This window comes from Gopherus evgoodei, chromosome 16 (genome assembly GCF_007399415.2).
Source record: "Gopherus evgoodei ecotype Sinaloan lineage chromosome 16, rGopEvg1_v1.p, whole genome shotgun sequence".
In the NCBI taxonomy this organism is placed as follows: domain Eukaryota; kingdom Metazoa; phylum Chordata; order Testudines; family Testudinidae; genus Gopherus; species Gopherus evgoodei.
In genome coordinates, this window is record NC_044337.1 from 7,708,773 (window position 1) to 7,722,020 (window position 13,248).

At 43.3% G+C, this 13,248-nt stretch overlaps 1 protein-coding gene across 16 annotated transcripts in view; it reads left to right on the plus strand.

Moving 5' to 3' along the window:
- Window positions 1-13,248, plus strand: part of CACNA1B (calcium voltage-gated channel subunit alpha1 B) — a 507,473-nt gene that overhangs the window by 310,473 nt on the left and 183,752 nt on the right. For all 16 annotated transcript variants that reach the window (XM_030535592.1, XM_030535597.1, XM_030535598.1 and 13 more), the window contains 2 exons: window positions 5,986-6,098; window positions 11,608-11,720. In XM_030535592.1, coding sequence (XP_030391452.1) covers window positions 5,986-6,098; window positions 11,608-11,720 — 226 coding nt within the window. The remainder of the gene's footprint in view (window positions 1-5,985; window positions 6,099-11,607; window positions 11,721-13,248) is intronic.

Sequence of the window (13,248 nt, forward strand, 5' to 3'; positions counted from 1 at the left end):
GACAGTTAGGATTATGTTTTACTATGTGCATTACTTTGCATTTATTAACACTGAGTTTCATTGACCATTTTGTTGCCCAGTCACCCAGTTTTGAGAGATCCTGTTGTAGCTCTTTGCACTCTGCTTTGGACTTAACTATCTTGAGTAATTTTGTATCATCTGAAAATTTTGCCACCTCGCTGTTTACCACTTTTTCAGATCATTTATGAATATGTTGAATAGGACTGGGCCCAGAACAGGCCCCTGGGAGACACCACTATTTACCTCTCTCTGTTCTGAAAACTGATCATTTTTCCTACTCTTTGTTTCCTGTGTTTTAACCAGTTACCAATCCATGAGAGGACCTTCTCTCTTATCTCACGACTACTTAATTTGCTTAAGAGCTTTTGGTGAGGGACCTTGTCAAAGGCTTTCTGAAAATCTAAGTACACTATATCCACTGGATCCCCCTTGTCCCCATGCTTGTTGACCCCTTCAAAGAATTCTAGTAGATTGGTGAGGCATGATTTCCCTTTACAAAAATCATGTTGACCCTTCCCCAACAAATTATGTTGTTGAAATTATGTTGTGTCTGTAAATTTTGTTCTTTACTATAGTTTCAACCAGTTTGCCTGGTACTGAAGTCAAGCTTACAAGCCTGTGATTGCCAGGATCACCTCTGGACCCCTTTTTAAAAATTGTCGTCATATTAGCTATCCTCCAGTCATTTGGAATAGAAGCTGATTTAAATGATAGGTTACAGACCACAGTTAGTAGTTCTGCAATTTCACATTTGAGTTCCTTCAGAACTCTTGGGTGAATACCATCTGGTCCTGATTAAACTGTTTAGTTTATCAGTTTGTTCCAAAACCTCCTCTAATGACACCACAATCTAGGACAGTTCCTCAGATTTGTCAGCTAAAAAGAATGGCTCAGGTTTGGGAATCTCCCTCACATCCTCTGCTATGAAGACCAATGCAAAGAATCATTTAGTTTCTCTGCAATGGCCTTATCATCCTTGAGTACTCATTTAGCACCTCAATCAGGGAAATATGATAGAGGTCTATATGATAGAGGTCTATAAAATCTATAAAATCATGACTGGTATGGAGAAAGTGAATAAGGAAGTGTTATTTACTCCTTCACATAACACAAGAATCAGGGGTCTCCCAATGAAATTAATAACAAACAAAAGGAAGTATTTCTTCACACAACACACTGTCAAACTGTGGAACTCATTGCCAGGGGATGTTGTGAAGGCCAAAAGTATAACTTGGTTCAAAAAAGAATGAGAACCTAGCCTAGATGGTCAGCGATGCAACCCCATGCTGTGGGTGCCCCTAAGCCTCTGACTGCCAGATCCTGGGACCTGGTGGCAGGTGATGGAACACTTAATGATTGCACTGTTCTCTTCGTTCCTTTTGAAGCATCTGGCATTGGCCACTGTTGGAAGACAAGATACTGGGCTAGCTGAATCATTGGTCTGCCCTGGTATGACTGTTCTGATGTTCTCATGTTATGAAGAGATCTGGAGTAGGCACTGGAACTTTTTGGATGTTTTTGGAGCATTTTCCAATTTTTCTCCTGTGCAGAAAAAGCCCATCAGTGTCGCACAATGCTATAAATATTATGGCTCTGCTATGCAGGTTCTCTTCTTCAAAGTGCAGACCTTTGTTTAGTGGCCTAGATAAAATAGATTGCAGTTCCCAGTGGACAGGTTTGCTTCATACAATCACCCACCATCACAGTTTGCGTTAATTGCCACTGTTGCTGGCATTTTCAAGAGGAAGAGATTTCTGATCACTGACAACTCTTTATCTAGCACAATAAGGCATAATGAGAGCTAGTGGCTTGAAGCTGCTGTTAGACAAAGTCGGAGTTAAAACAAGGCATATATTTTCAGTGAGGGTAATTAACCATTGGAAAAACTTATTTAGGCATGTGGTGGAGTTTCCATCACTTGCAGTCATTAAATGAAGACTGGATGCCTTTCTAAAAGATATTCTACAGCTCAACCAGAAATCATGGGCTTGATGCAGAAGTTCTGTGAGATAATCTCAGTTGTCTATAGAATCATAGAATATCAGGGTTGGAAGGGACCTCAGGAGGTCATCTAGTCCAACCCCCTGCTCAAAGCAGAACTAACCCCCCCCCCAAATGTATGGAGACATACCTATCTCATAGAACTGGAAGGGACCCCAAAAGGTCATTGAGTCCAGTCCCCTGCCTTCACTAGCATCCCAGCCTTAAAATCGACACGTCTATGAAAGAAGATCGAGGAACTAATGGACCATAGAGACTGAACTGTCCTTTCAGTTTTCTAGGTAAGTCTGGCTGAGCAGTGTGCAGGGAAATCTCATGTTGCTGCTGTCCATGTTGGTCTTTGGGTCCCACCAATGGAGGTTGATATTCTCCAGGACTGTCCATCTAATACCTCACACCTTCCCTCAATATGCTTTAAGAATGACATTTTTTTTTTAAAAAAGGCTGAACAAAAACATTATTATTATTACTATTATTTTTTGGGAAATAGGGAACTCGATCAAGCTATTTGGGCCATCATAGTCTAAGAACTCATCTCGTCTGTTTTCTTTTGTGTACGGCAGTGTGCTTAACTGAATGCATTATGCAATTAGTTTCTTGACAATATCGTATTTGCCTTTGAAGTAGAGGCCCAGCTCCCTCTGGATATAAATATGCAACATTTGCAATCGAAAGAAACAGGATTTCTGAAACATGCATGTTTATTTATGTCTGCTGATTGATTATTTCAACCCGCTCTCTTCAAGGAGAGAGGGAGGTTGGACTTGGGGCTCTTTTCCTGGTTAGAGATTTCTACAAGGGGAAGAGCAAATAAACCTGATAGTAGCATCCCCAGCTCCTGCACCTAATGACATCAGACTTCCAGACAGTGCGGAAATGGAATTAATTTGTTGGTGATTGACAAAAAAGAGCCACTAACTACCTAATTTAGACATATGGGGCAAAATGATACCAGTGTGGCCTTTGCCAGCAGCAGACATTTTAAATTAAATTAGACTATTTGTATCAAACTATTTTCCCTTTAAATTGAATTACAGAATGCTTCTGTTTAAGGGAGATTAAATTAAATTTAGGACCCAAATACCAGAAGGTCCAAACAATGAAATTGCATTTTCAATTATATGGGCAGGACCATGTCAGAAGAAATCCTATTTTGGATCCGTCAGCCAGAGAAGCTGATTCATTCTGAGTTGCTCTCGTACTCAAGGAGTTAAGTGCTTTCGTTTTTCTCTGCATCCTTGCTTCCGCCCTTTCTTTATTGCCTGCATATGGCCGCTTGGTGCCAGGGCCCATTGCAGCTGGTCACCATTGAGACACTGCCTCCACTGCCAGCTTTGATCTCTGGAACCAGGTGCCACTGAGTCTAGTTCTGGCTCAAGGAACACTAGCTCTGAAACGACATTTGGTTCCTTCTCTCTGGGGTGCAAAGAGGAGATCTGGAGCAGGCACTCAAACTTCTTAGCTGTTTCTCTGACTTTTACATCTGTTACTCCCATTTCTTGCAATGTACCTTAAAAAAGCCCAGATTGATCGATCTGTCTGTCTATCTATCCGTCCAGCCAATCTGTGTTGTGTTTTTCTATATATGAATATTTAGGGTGCTAGATAATTCTGACTCTGTGGTAGTGTTATCTAGTGGGTAGGGCATTGGACTGGACTGAGACTCAGGAGACCTTGGTTCTATTTCTGGCTCTGCCATTGGCCTGCTGAGTGACCTTGGGCAACTCACTGCCCCCTCTCTCTACCTCTGAAATGGGGGTAATGATACTGACCTCCTTTGTAAAGTGCTTTGAGATCTACTGAGGAAAACCGCTATATAAGAGCTAGATATTGGAATACCTATATAGCAGGATTCTCACACTGAGCCAGGACTTTCTCCAGTGTGACTTCCTGGATCCATAGCTATTTTAAAAAACTTTGGGGTAAATTTGGTGCTCTTGAAAGCAAGAAACCCAGAGCTTTGCCTAGAGTTAGGTAGAACATGCATGTGGATGCAAATTCCCTGACTTGGCCTGACCTGCAGGTCCCCTTTCTGCTTCATATCTTGCCCCCTCACAGGTAGGGGCTTCTGCATGTTTCATAGCATGAGCTGGAACAAATATCCATAAGGAAATAAAAGGATTCCACTAAACTCATTCCACTTATGTCCTGAAGGCCACATCCTTTGCTAGGGCCGAGTTTTGCTGAGAAGGGAACTGGAATTGTGTTCACGGGCTAAAGAGAGTTGGAATCACAAAGCTTAAAGGGCAGCTGTAGACAAAAGAGTGACTCTGTAAATATGACATGTGAGTTTTTATAATGCATTTGCCGCTGTTGCATACGAACACCTTCCAGCTGTGCATTAAGCATCAACATTAATATCTGTCATGTGGTTTGTTCTTCTCTCATCCTTTCCCCAGGAGGAGAAATGTGTGTGCAGTGGAGAGTTCTGTTTTGGTAGGGTTTTGTTTTTGATGTTGCTTTTAAAAAAATGCTCCCTGGTCACTCTTTCTCAGTGACCTCCAGATCCAAGCTGCTCAGTTTACGAAGCAAACGGTATTTTTTTCTTAACTGTGACTCCTGCAAATTCAATCTGGGATTTGAAAAATCCAGCAGGATTTTTTCTGTCCCTTATGTTTTGATAGGTGATTAAAATCTTACCAATCAAAAACGTACCTGGCTGTTTTATTGGTGATGCATGAGGCAGAATGGAACCCAACTTGCTGTCTCCGAGCTGTGTAGGTTCTGCAGGGGTAACAAAAGGAACCTACTTTTGAGTCAGTAGTAAAGTCAGCACCTTGGACACTGAATGCACACAGGGTGCGGGTCCGTTGAATTAGGTGAGATCATTTTTACATATGGTAAAATTTGCAAAAGCACCTAAATCTCATTTTCAAAAATGCCTCTATCATTTAGGCACTTATGTTCCATTGACTTTGTGACCTAAATCACTTAGTTATCAAAGTGCCACTAAAAGTCAATGGAACTTAGACACATAAGTGACATAGGCACTTTTGAAAATAGGACATAGATGCTTGTAAAAATTTTACTCATTGTCATTTTTAAGACCATAATCACACCTGGAAAAAAGATGATTTTTCAGCTATAGCGGATCTAATTTAACCAGTGATCTAAAGGGACTTCAAGGGACTCCGTGTTTGTGCTAGCAATACTTAGGATCACAGGTTTGTGCTAACAATACTTAGGATCACATCTTTTTGCATATTTGAGCAAACTGGGTAAACCGCACATGATATTGTTAGATGCAACCATTGGAAGAATTTATCTAGGGGTGTGGTGGATTCTCCATCCATGACCATTTTAAAATGAAGATTTGATGTCTTTCTAAAAGACCTGCTCTAGGAATGATTTTGGGAGAAGTTTTACAGGGGCACTGGGACAATTTTTGTAGTGGGGGTGCTGACAGCCATTGAACCAAACTGTAAACCTTGTATATAATGGAAACCACTTCAAGCAAGGAGGGTGGCAGCACCCCTAGTTCCAGCACATATAATGTTTTATGGCCTGTGTTATACAGGAGGTCAGACTAGATGATCACAATGATCCCTCTGGCTTTGGAATGAGTGAATCTACTACCCATTTGAAAGAGCGATTGACAGGTCTGTGTAATTGTACATATGCAAAATGTTATGGGTGGAGTTAAGGGAGGGAGACCTTTATAAAGAGCCCCTCACAACCCTCTTTCTCAAAATGCTTTTCCTAGAGGTGGACAGGATTTCTCAAAGCTCACATACCTAACTTCCCCAGCAGAGCTGAAACTGCTTCCTTTGTGCTTCTTGTATGATGTACCTCCCATATGTGTATGCGGAAATAATTGTGTGAAAGGTACCAAAGCAGTTACCTTCCCATTGCAGAGGAGTTTTCGACCAGCAGGAGACAGTCCATGCTGTGAAGCTGTTGCACTGCATTATCTCAGCCTAGCAGGACCTCATTAACTGATTCAGCCTTTTTGTTGGCTTCTAGATTTTGCAGAGTTTGTTTTCCTGGGTCTGTTCCTTACTGAGATGTCCTTGAAGATGTACGGACTGGGGCCAAGAAATTACTTCCACTCCTCATTCAACTGCTTCGACTTTGGGGTAAGTTGACATCAGCTACATAAACTAACGTGGTGTGGAAGCCCCTCCTTTGTCGAGTGATGTTATATGTTTATCAGTGAGTACAAAGGCAATGATGTCCCATGGGCACATTTTACAGGGATTAGCTACTCCTCTCTCATTTCCCTGTATAAATCAAGTGAAGAGTGAGATACAATGAGGAAACATGCCAGTCTGAATACACTTCCTCTAGGAATTGTCTCCTAAGAAACCCAATAGCCAACTAGAACTTATGTCTGTGGGAATTGTTTTCTGCTAAAAGCCCACATGGATCCAGTTCTCATCAATAGCCTCACTAAGTACTCTAATACCAGGAGATGCCATTTTCAAGTTAGGGGTGTGTTTGTGTTTTAAATCACGTTTCCCTTTGCTCGGATTCTCTACCATCCTGTGGGTGACTTCCCCTCACGGTCCATGGGCAGTGAGTTTCAAAGCTCTGTGTCCATAATGAGGTGTAAATAATAAAACTGGCCTGATTTGGGGGAGATGCTGAGCATATGCCATTGATGTGAACATTTGTGCTCAGGCCCTCTGGGCAAATAGGACACTTCTACAGGTGTCTGTGGATATGGGTGTCTAACACACCTTCTGTTGTCTTTAATGGGAATTGTGCACCTGGATCCTAAGAGAGTATCTGGGCTGCAATATTTCGTGTCGCTGCCACTCAAGATGCAGCAACCACCATAAAGATTAGAGAGGGGAAAGAACAGCTGGGGCATCTTGTGTGTCCTCCAGCCAGTCTGAAGTGGACTTTATGTCTGACCCCTTGGACATTTAACTGACAAGATGCTGCGAGAGATTCCCATCCCCTTCTGGAAGTGAACACGCTGTTTCTGCACTGTTCCTCGACTGGGAAATGAATATTGAGACTCACTCCATTTCACCTTTGACAGGTGCCCGCAGCACGAATTCCACTCTCACCGTTGACTCTAATCGGCCCCTTTGTTGGCCATCTCAGCAGGGAGGCCAAGGACTAATCTGGTCTAGAGCCTGGACTACCCCCTTCTCTCTACAGGGGGGTTGTTTGGAGCAGAACAAGGCCACGAAAGGTGTGGTGTGTGTCGGGCTGCTGGCCGGGCTCCCAGCCCAGGAAGGACTACCACCATGCCATTCTTTCAGAACACGGTTTATTAATTAAGATTTTAAAAGCCTCACAAAGTCACACAAAACAAAGCTCTTGCCCAGACCAACAGCACCCCTGCCCCCTCAGGGCCAATCATAGGAGCCAGCCTTCCTCCTGCAGCCCCCCTCAACCCCAACTGAGCTTTCTCAGCTCTTCATTGGATCACTTGACCTCTTCCCAGCTGGGACTGATGGGCCATAGATCCCCTGCTGCTTAAAGGGGTAAACCACCCTCTTACATGTGGGAAGCATCAGGTGTACTTTGCGGGGCTGGCAATCCCTAATCTTTCGCTGACACTGCAGAAAGAAACCACCACCACCAACAATAAACCCCTGACAGAACATATCAAATATGCCTAAACTGGGCGATATTCATGCTAAGACGTAGCATTCAGGGCTAGCTGTGCAGCCACCATCCCCCAGTTCTGTGGGAGCAAACTGTCACACAAACCCCCTTGAGAGCTGCCAACTGATGTGCCAAGTCTACCTCTGCTCCTGTTTTTTCTTCCAGCTCAGGACTCCAGCACACTGTCTTGCTGAGCCAGACACTCCTGTCCACTCCAACAAAGACCCAGGGTTTAATTACTTGCCCCAAAGCTGCAGGTTTACCTGAAAACAGCTCACAGAAGTGTTCCTGTCTTTAGCACTCAGATGCCAAACTCCCAATGGGGTCTAAACGCAAATAAATCCGTTTTACCCTGTATAAAGCCTATGCAGGGTAAACTCATAAATTGTTCGCCCTCTATAACACTGACAGAGAGATATGCACAGCTGTTTGCTCCCCCATGTATTAATACATACTCTGAGTTAATTAATAAGTAAAAAGTGATTTTATTAAATACAGAAAGTAGGATTTAAGTGGTTCCAAGTAATAAAAGACAGAACAAAGTAAGTCACCAAGCAAAATAAAATAAAATGCGCAAATCTATGTCTAATCAAACTGAATACAGATAATCTCACCTTCAGAGATGTTTCAGTAAGTTTTTTCCTCAGACTGGACACCTTCCAGATCTGGGCACAATTCTTTCCCCATCATACAGCGCTTGTTCAAGCTCAGGTGGTAGCTAGGGGATTCTTCATGATGGCTCTTCTCCCTCTTTGTTCTCTTCCACCCCTTTATATATCTTTTGCAAAAGGGGGGAATCCTTTTGTCCCTCTCTAAGTTCCCACCCCATCCTTCTCAATGGAAGGACACAAGGTTAAAGATGGGTTCCAGTTCAGGTGACATGATCACATGTCACTGCAAGAATTCATTACCCACTTGCCAGTACACAGATATACAGGAAGACTTGCAGGTAAAACACAGCCATCTGCAGACAATGGTCCTAGTTCATGGGAGTCATCAAGATTCCAAACCACTATTAATGGCCCACACTTTACATAATTACAATAGGCCCTCAGAGTTATATTTCATATTTCTAGTTTCAGATACAAGAGTGATACATTTATACAAATAGGATGAACACACTCTGTAGATTATAAGCTTTGTAATGATACCTTACAAGAGACCTTTTGCATGAAGCATATCTCAGTTACATTATATTCACTTATTAAATTTTTATAAAACCATACATACTGCACAACATCACACCCATCCCCCAGTTCTGTGGGAGCAAACTGTGTCCTGCAAATAATTGTGTGTGTGGCATTGCACCTGCAACTACTTGCACCCACAGTTTAAGTCACCTAGATGGCTACACTCCTGATTTTGGGATGTAATCAGGGACTTCAGTGAACGTCACCTAAACTAAAAGCAATAAGCCGGTGCGCGCGTAATTCTGTGCCTGCAAAAACGAAGGTTCTGCTAAGGCTGGACTGAAAATTGGGTTGGGATTTTCAAAGACTTCTAAGGGAGTTGGCCAGGGCCGGCCCAAGACCAACTGGTGCTCCAGTCAAGGAGGTTGTTCAGCACCCCCTCCATTTGTTAAACTTTTAAATACCTTATTTTTTTTATTGCACTTGTAGCCCATTTCATGACTTTGATGCATGATTTGCATGCGTGATTTATCCCCGTCATATAAAATGATAACACTTGCTTACTAGGATCTGTAAATCTGTATTTATTCATGTCATATATAAGCAAGTATGGAAGGTTCCACAGAGGTCTCAGAACATGCTAGGAGGTTACTGAAAAACGAATCCACATACAGAACACCTGAAACATTTTACTTCAAACATTCTATTTTCCCTTGTGTCGCTAACAACAAAAACAGCACTCCGAGCCTGGCGCCCCCCAAGCCTGGCACCCCAAGTAGTCACCTGGGTCGCCTACCTCTAAATCCAGATCTGGACTTGGCCCCCAGCTCCTATTGAAAGTCAATGGGAGTTAGATGTCTAACAACCTGAGGTGCCTTTGAAAATTCCAGTCTGTGTGAGCTGGATCAAGAAAATTAGCCCGTCTTGTAATACTTTCATTTGGCTTTTAATTTACCTAAATTTAGCATTGCCTCATTTTTTGTCAAGTTCTAGTGAAAGATGCTGGATTGATGTTCGCTATCCCCCCCACAGATACCGCATGGACCACAATATGGCAAGCTTCACCCTCACTGTCTGCTAATTTCCCTTCATTTATTTCATAAAAGGCATTGTTGAGCAGAATGCTCCACCCACAAGGAACAAAAACATATACCTGATCTTGTGGGGTGAATGATTTAAGAATTTTATATTAAAATTATTTAATATATTTTATATTAAACAATTTTATATTAACACACCCACTGGGCTTTTGTTCATGCCATGCTGAATGAAGCTCTGGTAATAAGTTTTACAGGCTGAGATTCCCATGAGGGAGAGGGTTTTGAGCACTTTTCTAATTCTTCCCTTTTTAGAGAGTCCATTGGGAACACACGACTATCTGTTTCTTCTCCCGCACCCACGTTCCCACGTCCCAAATTAATTCGGTTTCTTCACCCCCTTTGGAACAGTACAGAGTTCTCTAGTCAGTTTAGTTTGACAAACCATCGAGATGAAACAGTTCAAAAGCAAAGAGCGAAACAACAAAACAGAGACATTGGCCCCAGGGAGGGGTAATCTGGTGGAATCTTGTGTGAAGTTACTCCCAAGAGGTCATTTTAATATGGCAAGAAAATTAATTATCAACTTAAAACTCAGAGGGTCTGGGGGAAGGTTTCTCTGATGCATGATGGATCCCTAGAAAGGATACACAGTGGAGGAGAGGAGAGTTGGGTTCTGCTGAAAAGGAGCTGGAATGCTATACACAAATGGTGTTCCCAGGGTGTTGACAATCTCATATTATCACTCTGGTGCGGTAACGGGCACAGGTCTGTCTGTTCACCTTGATTTTCTGTGAAATTTCTATTCCATGGTAGAAATAAGTCCCTCATGCATTTCAAGGCAATTACTGTGCTTCTCCATGGCTAAAGTGTCTCAACTTTTGGTCTTTCCTGAAGCTAGACATAAAGGCTAAGAAATTCTTGTCTTACCTTATTACCTACGCAGTAACCTAGCTTTTATATATTCCCCCTTTACTATAATGCATTTTTCATTACTATAATTTCTACCTATTTGCACTACATTTCATAGAAAGTCCCTTTGAATCTTAGGGTTTGTACTATTGCATAGCTGCCAACATTTTAACAAAATATGTCCCGAGACAATTCTGTAAATATCTGAAGGCCGGGGGCTGCTGAATGGTTGGCTGCGAACTCTAGTGGATTTTAAGGATTTTTATTTAACTGCAAGTATCTTAATTAACCAGCATTTTAAAAGTTCTGATCAGAGAGATGCTTCCAGTTGATTTTACATAATAATAATACTTAGCTCCTATACAGTGCACACTCGTGAGCCTAGCTGTGCCCCTACTCATGGGAGTAAGGGGTGTAAGGAGACACTTCACATCCCTGTGGGGGCTGCCCATATGCACGGTTTGCGGATGGGGACAGCTTCTACCTGACTGCTATCCCCAGCCTTGTGCAAGCGGGCACTGATGGGAAGTAGGTGGAGTCTTGGCTGTGACCTCACAATACACCAGCCAACACACACGGTGCACAGGGGGAAGCAATCTGCACCTGCAGAAGGGCTCATGTACGGTGATTCTGCCACCGCAGCAAGGGAGAAGCAAGCAGCAGACTGTGACTTTGAGTTGCCGTCCTGCTCCAGGGGCAGTGCGACAACTTGCCGCCCCTTTCTCCTGCTGGATCGCACATTTACAAAGTGAGAGCCATTATGTCTGAGAGTTTGGGCTTTCTTGCTGTTTCCTTGATTATGCGAATTAAACTGGCAGCCCTTATTAGAATCCAATCACAGTGCAGGAGCTGGCTCCTCTTTGGTCCCTAGCCCCTGTTGGAGGACCCAAAACCACAGCCGGTTGTGCAACCATTTTCCCTTTTAAAATGGCTTGTTCTTGCAGGTGATAGTGGGGAGCATTTTTGAAGTGATTTGGGCAGCAGTGAAGCCTGGTACCTCATTTGGCATCAGTGTATTGAGGGCTCTTCGACTGCTGAGGATTTTCAAAGTAACCAAGTAAGTCCAGGTTCCTTTTTCACTCCCTTCGGCTATTTAGCTCGACATTTGCCTGATTGCCTTGCACGCTCGTGTTATAAAGCCATGTAGAATTTGTGCCCCAGCAGTAACTTCTGCTTCTATCCTTCACCCTTACGCTGCCAAGCATGAACTGTGATTATGGGATGTGAGCGCTACCAGCACCCATGTCAGCCAAAGCGGGTGATTGTTTCTATAGCTGAATAAGTCGTGAAGACGAAACTACTGCCCTGCAGAGGACAAGACGATTTGCCAGCACAACAACAGGAGGAAGCTTGTGCTGCCTGTACTGTACCTAATTTAGGAGTGTACTGAGGTCTTCGGTTTCCAGGGTTGTGAATCTGGCACTTTTGTGATCCAATAGAGTTTGGTGGACGAAGCTTTTCATTTGTTCTTCTGAGGTGTCCGATTAATATGCGCTGGAATTAACAAACAGCTGTTGTTGAAGTTGTAATCCATTGCTGCAGGATGTTAAAGTTGTAATGATGAGCTAACTGAAAATGGTATGAGCATTTGTGCCGGTTTTGTTTTTTTCCCCACAAAGAAGTTTGCCCCTCCCTTCCTCCCCCTCTTTAATTATCTTTTTGTATTAACAAGAGTAGTGTAGCAGCCAGGTGAGCGTTGGGGCCACTCAGCTCTGGTCAGTTAGCCTCACCTACCACATCTCTGCAGGATTGGGGATGCAGAGCAGACAAACTGTCCTGTGCTCTGCAAGGAGCCTAACATGAGACAGGAGCCGATCAGGGACTGCAGCCTGCCTAAATCCCTGGGGAGAGGGAGTGTGTCCAAGCCACAAGGTGGTGAGGTTAAAACCCAGGAACTTGGGTCGGTGTCGGGACAGTTTGTAGCTAGCCTACAAAGAAGGAAGCTAACAGCTGAGCCTAGCTGGGCTGATTATTTGGTTCTTTTGGTATTTTTTGTTTCTGATTTTAAGAGAAGGACTCTGAGGCCACAGAAGGGATTGGACTCTATTAAGTGGCTTTTTGGCTGGAGAGCCAGTCACTTTTACAGCCAGAATGGGACAGAAAAGACATTGGGTAAACTGAGGCAGAGCTGCCGCAATATGACTACTAGCTACAAGGAGGAATGCTGGTGCAGCATATCTGTGCAAGGAGCAACCCAACAAAGGGTTTAGATGGGGAGCCCGATTTTTGAACCTTAACGAGATGTCCAAACGTTGGATGCTCAAATTGTCCAAGTAGAGTATGAAATGGTCATTTGTTGTACTTATGTACTTCTCTCATCATCAGCTACACAGTTTGGGTGTCTTTTAGCCCCTTAAAATAGGTCTACACTGCGATAAAAGGTAAATTCTTAACTCAGGTTAGCTACTGCACGTTAGCAAACTTTGGTTAAAATAGTGACAAAGACACAGCACTCAGCTTTTAACCTGGATTGGCAGTTCTAGTTCAACGCCAGGCCCCCAAGGGTGTGTCTGCACTGCAGCTGGGAGTGACCCTTCCAGCTCAGGTAGACAGACTTGTGGTGGTGGGGCTTGCGCTAATATGCT